General features: G+C 46.1%; 1 protein-coding gene across 1 annotated transcript in view; it reads right to left on the minus strand.

Annotated features, from left to right (window-relative positions):
• The window catches only part of LOC115098861 (transmembrane channel-like protein 2-A), a 166,448-nt gene that overhangs the window by 116,393 nt on the left and 33,116 nt on the right, over nt 1-16,939 (minus strand). Inside the window, exons 5-6 of the mRNA XM_029615906.1 lie at nt 10,319-10,400; nt 9,061-9,167 (exon numbers count right to left, since the gene is read on the minus strand). Coding sequence (XP_029471766.1) covers nt 9,061-9,167; nt 10,319-10,400 — 189 coding nt within the window. The remainder of the gene's footprint in view (nt 1-9,060; nt 9,168-10,318; nt 10,401-16,939) is intronic.

Here is a 16,939-nt window from a genome sequence, read left to right on the forward strand (position 1 = left end):
CTCTCTCTCTCTCTCTCTCTCTCTCTCTCTCTCTCTCTCTCTCTCTCTCTCTCTCTCTCTCTCTCAATACTATTTGCAAAGTATGATAAAGCTGTATCACACAGCTTAACACAAATGAAAGAGGTGTAGTTAAAATCCATATTAAAACTGTGCAATATGGCTTCACAAAGCCAGAAACTCCTCCCCTTTTTCCTAATTTGCATCTCACCATGTGTTATGGCGCTTTCTCATGCGATAAAGGCGTTTTTCGCATGCAAAAATGCCATATCGCACTTGATAACTGACCCCCCTTAGATTGCAAAGTATACTAAAACTTAAATAAAGCTTGCTTAAAATGAAACACTTTTAACAACTTCTTGAATTTTAAATAGCCAGGCTCACAGCGGATATCTAAAGGCAAGGTATTCCACAGTTCAGTTCCATAACAGAAAAAGCTTAAGTTGATGATGCCTGTGCGTCAATATGCACTTTGAACACTACATCCCTGGTTTGAGCTTTTTCATCTTTACCTGGATGTTAGCGAGACATACTGTACTTGAATTATGTCTTCAAGGTATATTACAAGGACTTCCTCTTCTTAATTAAGTTCATAATAAAATCTAGAATGGCTCAAATGAGAGTTAGTCTTAAAATATTCAGGGCGTTAATATTCATTCACTGGCCGGACTGCAAACTGGCCGGATTGGATAAACTAATTCAACTAAATTTGGAGCGATATTCAGTGGTGGACTTGCACTATTTAATATAGAATAATATAATAATAATAATATAGAATAATAGAAGGACTAGGGGGCATTCTATGAAGTTAGCAAGTAGCACATTTAAGACTAATCGGAGAAACTTATTTTTCATTCAATGCACAATAAAGCTCTGGAATTTGTTGCCAGAGGATGTGGTTAGTGCAGTTAGTGTAGCTGGGTTCAAAAAAGGTTTGGATAAGTTCTTGGAGGAGAAGTCCATTAACTGATATTAATCAAGTTTACTTAGGGAATAGCCACTGCTATTAATTGCATCAGTAGCATGTGATCTTCTTGCTGTTTGGGTAATTGCCAGGTTCTTGTGGCCTGGTTTGGCCTCTGTTGGAAACAGGATGCTGGGCTTGATGGACCCTTGGTCTGACCCAGCATGGCAATTTCTTATGTTCTTATGAAATGGTTTCTCTTGAGCATCTTTTGTCTTGTGCTAGCATTTCTTCCTCAGAATGAATGCTTTTTTGGACAAACCACTCCACTATAATCAACCATCAAACAGAGTTGGAGAACCAAGCTGAAATTGTGGAGGGGCTGTATGCTCATTGATTGTGTCATGCTAATGTGTATTTGTGAGGAACACAGAGACAATGCTGGACTAAGTGTCTCACTGTGAGCACTAGTTCTTTAACACTGCTGATCTTAGTGACAGGCTTCACAATACAGCCTGGTATGCTTCAGTCTCTGCCCGGGCCTCAGGGCTCACCTTGTGCCACTGCCCACTGCCATGCCTACTGCCCAGGCAGAGACAAAATTAGTAGCAGCTCTGCAAGGCAACTCTTGCCGTCTGCCTCCAGTCTCCTTCACTAAAGAAAAAATTAACAGTAAGCAACACAAGTATACTCTGACACAGAGCTCCTGATGCAGTGCTGCCTGGCTCCTTTCCTCAACTGTGTGAATGGCAGAGAGACAGTCTACAATGGCAGCAGCCAAAATGTTGTTTGGGAAAAGTTATCTAGGATCTCAGAGAGCTCAGTGTCCTTTTTCACAGGCAATATCTTCAGAAGGAATGCACATCTAATCTCTGTCATAACCAGTGTCAATGTATCAGGTGCTCAGCGAAAGGTTGAATTGGAAAATGCTTTGCTGAGTACGTCATCTCTGTTGTCCATCCTACCCATGTCTGCTAGAGGAAAATTAGTTCTTACCTGTTAATTTTCGTTCCTGTAGTACCACGAATCAGTCCAGACCTTGGGTTGAGCCTCCTTTTCAGCAGTTGGAGACAGACCAAAACTGAAAGGGTATCCTATATGAAGACAGAGCCTACCCTGTAGCCCTTCAGTATAACCATTGTCAAAGCAAAGAAGATAAACACCATGGAGAAGCAAGTAACAGAAGAACTCGATCAAATAACAGGAGAACTCTGAAAATATTGAACTAGGATCAACAGTGAATAAATGAATGGACCCCGTGTATGGACACTCTTGCATGACTGCCCACAATCACCACATGGATGCTTCCGGCACCTCCAATGAGGACATACATAGCTTAAGGATCTTCAAGCGGACAGGATGATAGAAAGGGAAGGGCGTCTGGACTGATCCGTGGTACTACAGGAATGAAAATTAACAGGTAAGAACTAATTTTCCTTTCCTTGTATGTACCCAGATCAGTCCAGACCATTGGATGTACCAAAGCTTCCCTAGACAGGGTGGGACCTTGACAGGCCCGCTCGAAGAACCTGCCGCCCAAAAGAACCAAAAACTGGCGCTTGAACATCAAGGCGGTAATGTTGAGCAAATGTATGCAGAGACTTCCAGTTGGTGCCCTGCATATCTCCTGCGGGGAGACCGACTGACTTTCCACACAGGAGGCCGCCTGAGAACGCAAGGAGTGGGCCTTGAGGTCCTCCGGGACCAGGCGTCCCTGACAGATATAAGCCGATGATATCGCTTCCTTCAGCCAGTGAGATATCGTAGTCTTAGAGGCTTGGTTGCCCTGGTTGGGGCCACTCCATAAGACGAAGAGACAATCCGACACTCAGATGTTATTAGTTAACTCCATGTAACGCATGAGAATGCATTTCACATCCAGATGGCGTAGAACATCCCCGCCAGGGCTTGTAATGTCCACAGAAGAGAACACAGGGAGCTCGACCAACTGATTGACATGAAAAGAATACACGACCTTCGGTAAAAATGACGGGACCGTCTTGAGAGAGACCCCGGAATCCAAAAAACGTAAGAAAGGCTCGCGGCAAGACAATGCTTGGATCTCAGACACCCGTCTGGTGGAGCAAATAGAAACCAGAAATACCATCTTGAGCATCAAATCCTTGAGGGTGGAACGGCGAAGGTGCTCAAAGGGAGCCTGACAGGGCGCCCGAACGAGCACATCTGAGTGAGACGCAACCTCGTGGCCTTCGAGGCTTCCCAAATGAGAACCGAGGCAGACACCTGAACACGGAGTGAGCCAAAGGAGAGACCCTTGGAGAGACCTCACTAGAGGAACGAGAGGACGAGCGAGACTGGGGCCGAACATATTGTAACGCCCGCTTCCACGCACGTCAGCTCGAAAACCTTCCAGACCCGGACATAGGCAAGGGAAGTAGAAGTTTTGCGGGCCCGCAAAATAGTGGAGATGACGTTCTCAGCGTATCCCCTCCGCCATAGCCTTCACCGTTCAAAAGCCAAGCCGCAAGACAGAAGCGATCCGCCTGGTCAAAAAATACAGGACCTTGACTGAGAAGGTGTTGAAGATGGCCTAGGCGAAGAGGACCGTCCGACGCCAGGTTGACCAGATCCACGAACCACGGTCTGCGGGCCACTCGGGAGCTACGAGAATGACCGGGCCTCTGTGAAGCTCTATGCGTCTGAGCACTTTCCCTATGAGGGGCCATGGAGGGAACACGAACAGCAGGACGTTGCTCGGCCATGGAAGAGCCAGGGCATCCACCCCTTCCGAGCAGTGTTCTCGCCAGCGGCTGAAGAACCAGGGAGCCTTGGTGTTGCTCAGAGTTGACATCAAGTCCAGGTGCGGGGGACCCCACCTGTCGATAATGAGGGACATGGCATTTTCGGATAGCTCCCACTCACCTGGGTCCAGGCGCTGATGACTTAAGAAGTCGGCTTGAACGTTCTCGTTGCCCGCTATGTGGGAGGCCGCAAGGCAGTCCAGGTGCTGCTCTGCCCACGCGAGAAGGCGACTTGCTTCAAGGGCCACCAGGCGACTTCTGGTGCCCCCCTTGGTGATTGATGTATGCCACGGTGGTAGAATTGTCCGAGAGCACTCGGACTGCCCATCGCCGAAGTAGAGGGAGAAAGTCCTTGAGTGCTAGACGAACTGCCCGGGTCTCCAGGCGATGTGCCAGAGAGACTGGGCTGGGGCCCAGTGCCCATGCGTGGTCTGAGACTAGCAAACCGCTCCCCAGCTGGACAGGCCGGCATCCGATGTGACTACCATCCACTGCAGGGTTCAAAGGGACATTCCACGGAGGAGATGCTTGAGAGAAAGCCACCATTGTAATTCACTGATGGTAGAGTCTGTAAGCGAGAACTGCATCTGAAACTGCTCCGATACCAGCTGCCAACGAGCCAGCAAGGCTCTCTGTAACGGTTGCATATGTGCAAATGCCCAGGGGACCCAGGTCAATCGTGGAAGCCATGGTCCCCAGGACCTGCAGATAATCCCATGCCGCGAGGAGAGGCATGGAGAGGAAGCCCTGGAACTGGTCCATCAACTTGAAAGCTCTCGAGTCTGGGAGAAAGAACTTGCCGACGCGGGTATCGAAGCGAGCCCCCAGGAACTCCAAGACCTGAGACAGATGGAGATTGCTCTTGGAGAAGTTGACTATCCAACCTAGAAACGAGAGGAGAGCGAGTATGCGGTCCACTGCCTGGCAGCATAGGTCACCGTCCTTCCGGAGGGCTGCCGCCACCACCAACATCACCTTGGTAAACGTGCGTGGTGCCATGGCAAGACCGAAGGACAGGGCCCTGAAATGGAAGTGCTGTCCCAAGATGTGGAATCGGAGGAACCTCTGATATTCGGGACGGATTGGTATATGCAAGTAGGCCTCCATCAGATCGAGTGAGGCCAAGAACTCTCCGGGATGTACCGCCGCTATCACCACCCAAAGGGTTTCCATCCAGAAATGGAGAACTTTGAGGGCCTGGTTGACCCTCTTGAGATCCAGGATAGGACGAAAGGAGTCATCCTTCTTCGGGACCACGAAGTAGATGGAGTATTGGCCAGCGCCGCATTCTGCCACCAGAACCGGGCAGATGGCCCCCAGCCTCTGAAGTCTGAGAAGAATCTGGGCCACCGCGGCTTACCTCCGGTGGCCGCACAGAGACACCAGATACAAGTCCGGGATGTTGTGAGCAAACTCTAAAGCGTAGCCTTTGTCTATTGTTTCGAGGATCCACTGATCCGACATGATCTTGGGCCATTCCTCCATGAACAGGGACAAACGACCACCTAAGTTGGAAACGGAGGGATGGGCCAGCAGATTCTGATTGGGAGGTGGGCTTGGGCGCAGGATGGTGGGTAGCTGCATCTCAAAAGGGCTGACGGCCCCAAAAGGACTGGGGCCAAGACTGGGCCCGAGAAGAATTTCCCCTAGGGAAGGCGCTCCTTGCCCTAGGGTTATAGCGGCATTGGCCCCGGAAGCGGGTACGAGTAGGAAAGAAGGATCTAGCCTGTTTTGGGCAGTCCTCAGGCAATTTATGGACTTTGTTCTCCCCCAAGGATTTAATAAGCTGGTCCAGATCTTCGCCGAAAATCAACTTACCCTTGAAGGGGAAAGTTCCCAGCTGTGCCTTAGAAGATGAATCGGCCGCCCAGTGTCGGAGCCAGAGGAGCCGTCTGGCCAATTCCGCCGAAGCCATCGCCTTCGCCTGCACCTGGAACAAGTCGTATAGGGCATCCGCCCCATACGCTATGGTGCCTTCCAACCTGTCAGCCTGCTCTGCCTCTGCAGACGGGAAGTCTTGGGTGCTGAGTAATTGTTGGACCCACCTAAGGCTTGCCCGCGGCATGAGACTGCTGCAGATGGACGCCCGAACACCCAAGGCCAGGACTTCAAAAATGCGCTTGAGATGGAATTCCAGCTTGCGGTCTTGGACACCCCGTAAGGCTGTAGCCCCCACGACCGGTATAGTGGTATGCTTAGTGACCGCTGTCACAGAGGAGTCCACCTTAGGCATTCTCAATAATTCTAAACACTCCTCCAGGAGGGGATAAAGTTTTTCCATGGCCCTCCCGACCCAGAGGCCTGCCTCGGGGGCCTGCCCATTCCCTTAGAAGCATTCATTTGTGCATGGGATGGAAGGGAAAAGAGCACGGGAGGGCCCTGAGTCCTGCCAGGACCGGGTCTGAGGAAGCTGGCATCGCTGCCGAGAACTCGTCCACTGAGGGACAGTCAATCCCCAATTCCTGTGAGATGAAGGGGAGAAGCGGCTCCAGTTCCTCCCTGTGGAAGAGACGGAGAACCCGGGGGTCATCCCCCTCCGGGGGGGGGGGGAGAGCGTCAGCCGAATCTGGGTCCTGGTTCGGATCCTGGGCAGGTGGGGGGGCCACAGGAGCCGGTGGGGAATACGGGGAGGAGGGGCCCCCTGAACGACTCGGACCCGGGTTGCCCCCTGCCCATCAGGAGCCACAGGGGAGAGAGGGACAGAGAGACGAGGAACCTTGGCCAGAGGGGGGCTAGAGGGGGGGGGGGGGGCGCTTCTTCCTGCAAACTCACTAAATAGGATTTGTGCAACAAAAGCACAAAAACAGTGGAAAAACGGGTCCCAACGCCCCCAGGGAGGGGGAGGGGGGTTCGGGGTGGGGGGGGTCAGGGTCCGGTAGGGAGAGAGTGTGCGGGGCTCAAATCGGGGGGGGGCACCGAAAAAAATCGGGTCAGGGGCTTCAGGGAGCTCCGATAAAGAAACCAGAGAAAAACCCAAAATGTCCACCGTTCCCGCGGTTTGACAGCCCGGGAACGGTGGGGGAAAACGTTTTTGGCGGCTTGGTCCGGGTCCCGGAGGGCATCGGGACCTCGGAGGGAACCTCCCCCCCTCCCCCAGTAGGCAGCGTGAACAAAGCCCCTCCCGCGAAAGCCTGACTGAGGAATCCCTGCAGGCTAAACACAGAGATCGTGGCATGGCTGCTGGGTGGGGGAGGGGCAGCACTAAGATAAGCTGAGCTGCCTGTGCCGAAGGAGGAGAGGCACAGAATGAGCTGTGCACACTCTCAATTCACTTTCTCAAGCTGCAAAAGTAAGTAGGGAAGGCAGGAGCCTTCTGTTAATCTTATCAGGGACTCCTCTGGGTAAAATCACCTTTTATTTAGTCTTTTTTTTTTTTTTTAACAAAGGTCCCTGTCAGCAGCTGCAAAACCATGGATCCCAATGAAGGGAGAACAGTACAGAAGAGAAGGAGAGAGGGAGCTGAACAGGGGGAGTGACTGGCCCTACCAATTTTCACCCCTGCAGCCGAGGATCACCGGGAAAAGGGAGCCTAGGCTATATAAAACAAGGGGCCAAACCCCCCTAGGCCCCCGCAAGAGTGAGGAGACAGGGACTGTCTCATGTTAAAGATCCACAGAGTTCACACCTTTTTTTTTTAAACAATAACTCAGAAATACTTGCTTGATCCAAACACGATAGACACACAGAAGGAAAAAACGCCCAGAAGGGACAAGCAGAAGTTAATAGGGATCCACAGGGTGAGCTGTTCCACCTGCTGGAGACAGAAAAATACGGAAGGGCTACAGGGTAGGCTCTGTCCTCATATAGGATACCCTTTCAGTTTTGGTCTGTCTCCACCTGCTGGAAAGGAGGCTCAAGCCATGGTCTGGACTGATCCGGGTACGTATAGGGAACTGGCTGCTCTATACTTTGAATGAAACAAATAGGTTTCATTTAATTTGAGGGTCCTTCTCAATTCATTTTGGGGACCCCCTAAAGAAACTAATTGGACTCTATTTGTTTGTTTTTACCCATTCATTTGAAACTAATGCCCATCCCTAGCTGTCCATTCAATCACCTTTCTTGTGTCTGTTATCATGTGTCCAATATAGACACTCATTTTTCTAGTAGATGACAATTTTCAAGCTGTCCACTTAGAAGCAACTTAGAAGTACTTTTTTCCTGCAGAAGTTCTGCCTACGTTTCAAAGGGAATGTATGCACAAGTACAAAGTACCTGCAGAATTTTGCATCTGCTTTCTCTGCAGGTAAAATTTATATGGAAAATATTTAATGCACATGTTATGTTCCAATCTCACCCAAAACATACCCTTGGGAACACATCCACACAATCCATCTTAAAATACACATACTATGGAATCCAACACATACTTCTAGCTGGACTAGGGGAATTTTCAGACAGACAGTTTACTTGAGTAAATTACCCTAATAAAAATGTGTTTCCTTTACAATTAAGAACTTAAGAACATAAGAAATTGCCATGCTGGCTCAGACCAAGGGTCCATCAAGCCCAGCATCTTGTTTCCAACAGAGGCCAAACCAGGCCACAAGAACCTTTTCCTCCTCTACTTCATTTAGATCTTACCATTTGCCAGTGCCTCCCCAAGTTATTTCCCCATCTAACAAAGTTGACACTATTAAATGAGGACCCTCATCTGTGTCTGCTTTTGGTTCATAAATTAAGCCACACTGGACTCTAGGTAGCTTCCTACAGTCACCTTAGAAAGTGTATTCTCATTTGTAAGTACCAGGTCCAATACTGACCCTTTCATGTGAGTTCTGTTACTAGTTATCTCCTTGAAGGGAGTCCAGTTCCCCTAATTCTAGCTGTTTCTGCAGCTAGAATGTCCCAATCAGTGTCTGGCGGGATAATATAAATGAAATAAATAAAAAAATTAAATCTCTTACCGGCAGCACCTTCACCCTCATTAAAAACGTCTATTTATGAGATTGTTATTCAGTTCTTCTGCTGACATTGGAAGTCTGTAGATCTCGTGGATATAGATAAAAATTCCATGTCTCCTCTCTTGGACATCACACAGTGCCTCCTCCTTTCTTAGTACCCCCTGCATTTCAGTTACTTTAAAGCTAATTTCTCACCTTCTTTTTTCTTATATTCTCCTTCCAAACTATAGCCTGGGATGGCTATATCCCAATCATGGAACTCATTGCACCAAATCTCTGGGGCAGCATCAGAATTAAGCCTGCTTCTATTTTTGGGCCTCCTTTATTGCCATTCATCTATTGACTTTTCTTACAAATGAAGTTACATTTTCTCCACATCCAATCTGCCAGTAGTCAAAATCTATATCAACTGAGATCCTTAAAACTGACTTTGATAAAAAAATTTCCAAGCATACCATCTTCTTTGAAATATTACTAATGAAGATACTCTTACCTCTGGAATGACAACCAGTCCAAACACGAAGCCAAAAAGCACCATATTTACACCGTAAAGCCATCTGAGGAATATGAAATATGAAGCGACCGATGAACCAAAATGACCTTAATCAAGGAAAAAAGTACAGTTTGTCAGTACATGGCACAGTTTCTATGCCACTGTCTACACAATTCAAACATTTTCTTACAGTCAAGATATCTAGACATCATAAGAGAACTGCTTGGCTTTGGTTGAGAAAATTCTGCTTTTAGTTCATGACTGGATGCATCATAAATAATGCTAAATGTTGATAAAACAGAAGCCATATGTTTCTCAAGGGATGGTGAATTTTTATCTAAACAAAATATGTTCTTTCACTGTAATGGGAAAACGAATTCATTTGAAGGATACTGTCAAGAATCTGGACTGATCCTTGGTACTACAGGAACGAAAATTAGCAGATAAGAACCAATTTTCCAATTCCAAGTTATTTTTAAACTTCAATTTCAGCAAATTCTTAAGAGTCAGTATTTATAAACTGAAGATGCTTTGGCACCTTAAATTTATCCTTGATAGCTCTGACTTTCGGACAGTAGTAAAAGCATTTCTCTTAAATGCTACAGACTACTGCAAATCATTATTTGTTGGACTACCAGCTTCTTCAACTAAAGCTGTTCAAGTTTTACAGAATTCGGCTGCTAAGCTGATAATGGGAGGCCATCACTGAGATCATATATCTCCCATGCTACATAAATTACGTTGGCTCTTTCTTAAGCAGTGGATTGAGCTTAAGACTCACCTAATGATCTTCAAAGTATTAAAATGTGATGGCCCTTCTTATCTGGATAATTAATTTTCCTGGTATGAGCCAACATGTAGCTTGAGATCTCAAGATACGTTTTTGCTTCAGGTGCCCTCAGTTAAACAGGCCCAATTGTCTCAGACACGCAATCATGCTTTCTCACTCTAGGGCCCTGTTCTATGGAATGCCCTCCCTGAATCAGTACGGCTTACAGAGGACACTGTTTATTTCCAAAAGAAGCTGAAGAGTCTACTTTTTCAAGCTGTATACCCTGGTTCTGAATACTAGTTTTTGTAACAATGCAGATTCTAGTAGCTATATTTATATTCAATTTTAATGTATGTTTCTATTTTATTTTTTTAGTAATTTATGTAAAGGAGATTTACTTTGTAATCTGCAAAGTACGAGTTCAATATAAATAAATAAACTGCCTGTTGCTGGGTTCCAGAATTTCTCAGAAACTTATCAACTTACTTTCAACTTCTTTTATCTTCATTTCCCAAGGAATACATGCAGTTTTAAAATTTTCAAAATCTCTTTTAAATTTAATCCATTTCTGTAATGGAAAAAAAAAAAAAGATATTTACTTTATACATGACCTTTCTAACATTCTAGATAAGGAAGCATTTTTATGACAAGATATTTTTTAGTATTTCAAAAGTCTATACAGCATGCATTAATAGACATATGCGGGCGGATTTTAAATGCCCTGCTCACGTAAATCCGCCCAGATTTACGCGAGCAGGGCCCTCGCGTGCCGGCGCGCCTATTTTGCATAGGCCGCCAGCGCGCGCAGAGCCCCGGGACGCACATAAGTCCTGGGGTTTTTTGAAGGGGGCGTGCCGGGGGCGGGGCCAAATGGCGCGGCGTTTCGGGGCAGGATGCAGCGTTTCGGGGGCGGGACCGAGGGCGTGGCGCCGGCCCGGGGGCGTGGTCGAGGCCTCCGGACCAGCCCCCAGGTTGGATGACGGCGTGCCAGCAGTCCGCTGGCGCGTGTAGATTTACGTCTGCTTTTTGCAGGCGTAAATCGAGGGAGAAAGGTAAGGGGGGGGTGGGTTAGGTAGGGGAAGGGAGGGGAGGGGAAGATGAGGGGAGGGCGAAAGAAAGTTCCCTCCGAGGCCGCTCCGATTTCGGAGCAGCCTCGGAGGGAACGGAGGCAGGCTGCGCGGCTCGGCGCGGGCAGGCTGCCAAAATCGGCAGCCTTGCGCGCGCCGATCCAGGATTTTATAAGATACGCGCGGCTATGCGCGTATCTTATAAAATCCAGCGTACTTTTGTTTGCGCCTGCTGCGCGAACAAAAGTACGCGATCGCGCTCTTTTTTAAAATCTACCCCATTCTGTATTGTTCAAAAACTTAACTTAGGTTTGAAAATTTTTAACAGTTCTCCTATGGTTCTCTGGAATATTTTGGAACAGTGTGTGAAAGTGCTAATTGGGGTTAACAGCACATACACGATACTTAGGGAGGGTAATTCTGTAACATCATGGCAACTTATGTGGCCATTATGTGCAGAAGTGACACAAATTTAGAAGGCAAACTAATGCGCATAAGATTGCTTTGAAAATTATGCACAACAAATGACCTGCACAAGGCAATGTCTACTCTTTTGTAAGCATGTTTAGGGGTGCAGGGACCTGTCTGCTACAGGACACTTCCAGTTGCCCTCCCACTTTACTTCACGATCCTAAGCTCAGGAAAAAGACAACTTGTTCTCCTCAGAAATAGACTTTTATTTATCAGATCTGGCAGGATTTATCATTTAGAAAATAACAATTCCTGTCTCTAACATCCTGGCCACTAAGCACCAATTTACCCTAAGAAATTTTTGTACCGTGGGTGGTTTCAAACATGCCATAAATAATTCTGCAGGTTGAATGCATTTTCTGCAAATATTGTTTAGTAACATCACACATCTTTACTTAGCTTAATAGCTTAATAGCGCGAAGAAACGCCTTGCTGCCTTGATATGAGAGGCTCAAATTCTTAAAGCCCGACACGGACCCGTGTTTCAGCTGTGCCTTCGTCAGGGGGCTGAAATAAGCTGGAAAAGATGACAAAATCATAGTTTTGTGGATCTTTAATGGCGTGTGATAGTTCATATTCATCTATCAGGGAGGGGGGCGGGGTGATCCACAAGCGCTTCTAAATTTAAGAGAGCAACAATGGATTTTTGCTTTGAATACTGTACAACCTAATGGCCTTAATCTGTCAGTAGAATGGTATTCTATTATTTAAAGGTCTGATTGGCTGTCAGGCATTAGTGACATCATCTGACGTGTCATGTTTTCATTGGTCAAGTTCCCTTTAAATATGGCGCCATTGCGGCCCCTCCAGTGAGGAAACGCACTACCAGCAGGTTGGCTAGTCAAGCCGCTCCATAATATGTTGGTTCCACATCGATGATTCTTGGTTACAAGTATATACGTATACGGGCGGATTTTAAAAGCCCTGCGGCGCGCCTATTTTCCATAGGCCGCCGGCGCGCGCAGAGCCCCGGGACGCGCGTAGGTCCCGGGGTTTTTGGAAGGGGGCGTGTCGGGGGCGGGACCCGATGACGCGGCGTTTCGGGGCGGGGTGTGGCATTTCGGGGGCAGGGCCGGGGGCGTGGTTTCGGCCCAGGGCGTTTCGGGGGCGTGGCCGCACCCTCCGGAACCACCCCCGGGTCGAGTCTCGGCGCGCCAGCTGGCGCGAGTGGATTTATGTCTCCCTCCGGGAGGTGTAAATCCGTGGATAAAGGTTGGGGTGGGGGGGTTTAGATACGGCCAAGGGGGTGGGTTAGGTAGGGGAAGGGAGGGGAAGGTAAGGGGAGGGCGAAAGAAAGTTCCCTCCGAGGCCGCTCCGATTTCGGAGCGGCCTCGGAGGGAACGGAGACAGGCTACGCGGCTCGGCGTGCGCCGGCTGCCCAAAATCGGCAGCCTTGCGCGCGCCGATCCAGGATTTTAGAAGATACGCGTGGCTATGCGCATATCTTATAAAATCCAGCGTACTTTTGTTTGCGCCTGGTGCGCAAACAAAAGTACGCGAACGCGCTTTTTTTAAAAATCTACCCCATATTGTTTGAACATCTTTTGAATAATTTTTGTCATTTTTTCCAGCTTATTTTGGCCCCCTGGCGAAGGCACAGCCGAAACACGGGTCCATTTCAGGCTTTAAGAATTCGAGCCTCTCACATCAAGGCAGCAAGGTGTTTCTTCGCGCTATTAAGCTATTAAGCTAAGTAAAGATGTGTGATGTTACTAAACATTATTTGCAGAAAATGCGCTCAACCAGCGGAATTATGGATATGTTTTAATAACACAAATTGGTGTTCAAGTTTGCAGTGAAGCAAAAAAAAGTTTCATTATTTGACCTGTGATTATACTTTCTGGCGCAATCATCATTATGCTATCTAGCATTATAAGGTGCCTATGTATGAGGTCCAACAAATGAGACAAAAAATTCTGTTCACTGCACCCAGGGTGTATACATTTTGGGCTTGATTGATTGTGGTGTTTCAGTATTTATTGGTTCTGGTTATCAACACAACTGATACCACTACTTGAAGTTTTTTGAGAGCGATACTGTGACATTTACATGCATAACATCTTTGAAAATTCATGATAGGAAGCAATTTTCAAAGGAGTTGCATACCTATACGTAACATACAGTCATCACAATTTTCAAAAGCACATTTATATGCGTAAAGTGCACTTACAATTGTAAAACCCATTTTTAAGCATGTAAATCCTTTTGAAAATTGCACCAAAGATTTATGTGCATGGATGCTACATTAGAAAATGTGATAGTGTTTGTATACAAAAGGTATGCATGTAACTATTTCACATGCACTTTTCTGCACTCAGAAGATAAGTATTTCAAGAGTTGCAGCTGGGGCAGAGTTTGGATTTACACGCATACGTTTGGTTTAAGGAAGAATGCACGTAAATTGCATCAAGCTAAATAAGTGTTTTTTCAACCTTCACAGTTTTGGGGGTTTTTTAGATTCTATAAAGTAAGAGCCCATTATTCAAATGCCAGATACTGGACAATAGGACTTATCCAGCTATCTAGCAGCTGCTGAATATTCGGTTACATTCAGTGGCTACTTATATAGACAAATAAATCACCTATCCAGCTATCTGGCAAACTTGTAGGTGGGCAGTGGAAAGATCGAGGTGGCATTACTTCATTGGATAACTTATCCAGCTAAGTAGTGATATTGAGACTTAGCCGGATAAGTTAACTGTCTAAGGGGGTCATTTATCAAAGTGCTATATGGCATTTTCGCATGCAAAAAGCACCTTTAATGTATGCAAAAACACCTTTATCACATGCGAAAACACCATAACTAATGGTGCGATGCAAATTAGGAAAAGGGGAGGAGTTTGGGGTGGGATTTTCTGGACTGTCTACCTGCGAAACATCAAGCTAGGTTGAGAGAACATTGCACAAATCTCATCTCTGGGTGAGTTTCCTCACTCCGAAGGTCATCAAATCTTCACAAGAGTGCACAATTCTGTTCATGCGTCACACTCTGAATGTCAAAGTGGCCCGTAACTCCTACACTACTACCTAAACCTCACCTCGAGTAACTAGGTGGGCCTCATATAGAGGTATAAATACTTACCTAGTATGAGGGCCTTATAGCTAGTTTCTCTCTCTCTCTCTCTCCAGTGCAATACCAGGATGGGGGTGGAGTCGGCCCCGGAAGAGGAGGAGTCAGGGCGTCACCAGGGCCGACTCTGCACTGAAGCCGCGGACAGCAAAAAGGTAAGGGCCCTTTCGCTGCCTATTTCGCGCCCAATAACTACACCTTCTATGGTGTAGTTATTGGGCACAATGCCGCACTGTGGAGGTGCGATCGCTGCTGGACTACCCCCCCCATTTCGGCCCCCGCCCCCCCCCATTAGCACGATTTTCTAAAGTATTGCAGGCCTGCGATACTTTAGAAATTGAGGCCCTTAGTGATAAACAGCCTATTGCCATAAAACAAGCCCCTTTTCCTATTGCATGCGATATTTAGTGCATTTTGATAAATTCAGGCCTAGGTAGATGTGCTTTTCATTTTGGAATACAGTCCCTAGTCCACCTTTTCTGTCCCCAGCAGTAGGTACACGTTTGTATCTGTCTATATTGTAGTTTAACTGTGTTTTAGTGCAGTCCTCCCTTCTGAGGATTCTCAATACTGAAGCACTGTTTGTAACCTATGATAAAAATATGTGAGCCCTTGCCTTTAAGAGGAGCCCTTGCCTTTAAGAAGTCCCCCTTCCCCCTCCACTTTCTCTTACCATCAGGAGAGCTTGAATCCCACTCAATCTAACTTGAGTTTTCCAGGGTGCCTTATAGGTTCAAAGGATTGCCCTTCATGCTCCTCCTGTGTTACACGGTTCTTAGGCTCGCTGCCATTGGACCCTGTCCCCTACCTCCAGCTTGTGGAGGCATTTCCATCAGCAGCTCTCGACGAGAGTTCAGTCTGCTCTACAACTGCTTCCGAATAGCAGTGCTGTATGTGACCCCTTGAAATGGGTTGGGTTTCACCTTCCCTTTATCGCCTTCTTCTAAGGACTAAATCAGCCTCATATTCCTCATCCTTCATACCTCTACCATAAACCAACTCCTGCAACACAAGAGACTCCCTTCTCCCACCTTGTCTCCAGTTTCCAAAGATTCTTGCCTAAGGCTCGCGTTTGAAATGCAACAATTGTAAGTAGAATTTACCTGTACAATAAATAATTTCAAACTTACAGAATCTTTGTCTTGAGGACTGATTGGAGAGAAATTTAAATGCCTGGATAGCAAAACAAGGATGTTTACCTGATCCAGAACACCACCAATTCCACAAAATCCTTCTCCCCCAGCCCCAGCACTGCCGCTATAAAATAATAAATCCTCCTTCCCCATACCCATGTTAGCACTTCATTGGGTTTTTCTTTTAGTTTCTTGGCATTCATTTTGAAGACATGAAAAAATGCAACAAAACACTCTGTTTCATTATGTGTAATTTCAAAACAAATGCATACCCCTATTCTTTAATACATTTGTAGTAAAATCATTTTTTTAATACGCATGCTGAAAATGTTAATTTTTTTAGAACATTCTTGGTACACAGGCCCCATATATATGATCTGATTCCTCAACATTAATTATAATATCACAGATGACATAAAAATATTACTTGAACCAATCAGATACCTCTCTACATGATATCATAAGTGAAAGTGGTAAAAATCTGGCTACACCCAGCTGTTCAGAGGAACTGATAAAGTACTGCTCAAAGGATTTTGATTAAAGCAGTAGCTATGCTCATGAAGATAAAGAGACTGCCAGCATAAGAATCATGAAAATGTTTCTTATCCCCAGGATACAGACATTTAAGCACAAAATCCATACGAACATCTTTGTATTGGTTAAATTCTAAATTAAAGAAGCATGTTTCCATAAGTACAAAGGGTCTTAATCAGTATGAAATGTTATCAAATGTATACACTGGGCCTTATTTTCAAAACAATTGTGTTATGCTTAGAGTCCAGATCATCAGGGATAGGCTGATGCATTAACTATCTGTCTGAACATTGCCCTCCCTCAGAGAGGATAACAGTCTGCAGTGTCCCACAAAGAGTGGCAGCTTTTAGCTGCATTGAGAAAACTTGTTTCTGGGAGCATGCTTAGTTCATAGGAGTGAATTTTAAAAAGAATTAGGCACGTGAAAGAAGCATGTAAAGTAGCAATTTTGGAAATCCTTTTTATTGTATAAAACCATTTGAAAATTCAGCCCTATGAAGTGAATTTTCAAAGATCCGAGAGTAAAAGTAGCAATTTTCAAAAGCCTATTTACGAGCATAAAGCCAGTTTTGAATGTGTAAATCCATTTGAAAATTACCTCCAATGATTGCACTTTTAATTACCCACAGAAAAATCAGGGGCAGATGACTGCATAATTTCTACTTGCAGCAAGTTTCAAAGCAGAAGTATGTGCATACTTTTGCTTTGATAATTGGTCTTTGTTTCAGTTTAAAGACTACCTCCACAATTGGAAAAAAAAACCTTTAGTAATCAGGTTCCACACAAATCTAATTTTATTAAGACAAACAGGACTACAAGTTCTAGGTGACAG

Source organism: Rhinatrema bivittatum, chromosome 1 (assembly GCF_901001135.1).
Source record: "Rhinatrema bivittatum chromosome 1, aRhiBiv1.1, whole genome shotgun sequence".
In the NCBI taxonomy this organism is placed as follows: domain Eukaryota; kingdom Metazoa; phylum Chordata; class Amphibia; order Gymnophiona; family Rhinatrematidae; genus Rhinatrema; species Rhinatrema bivittatum.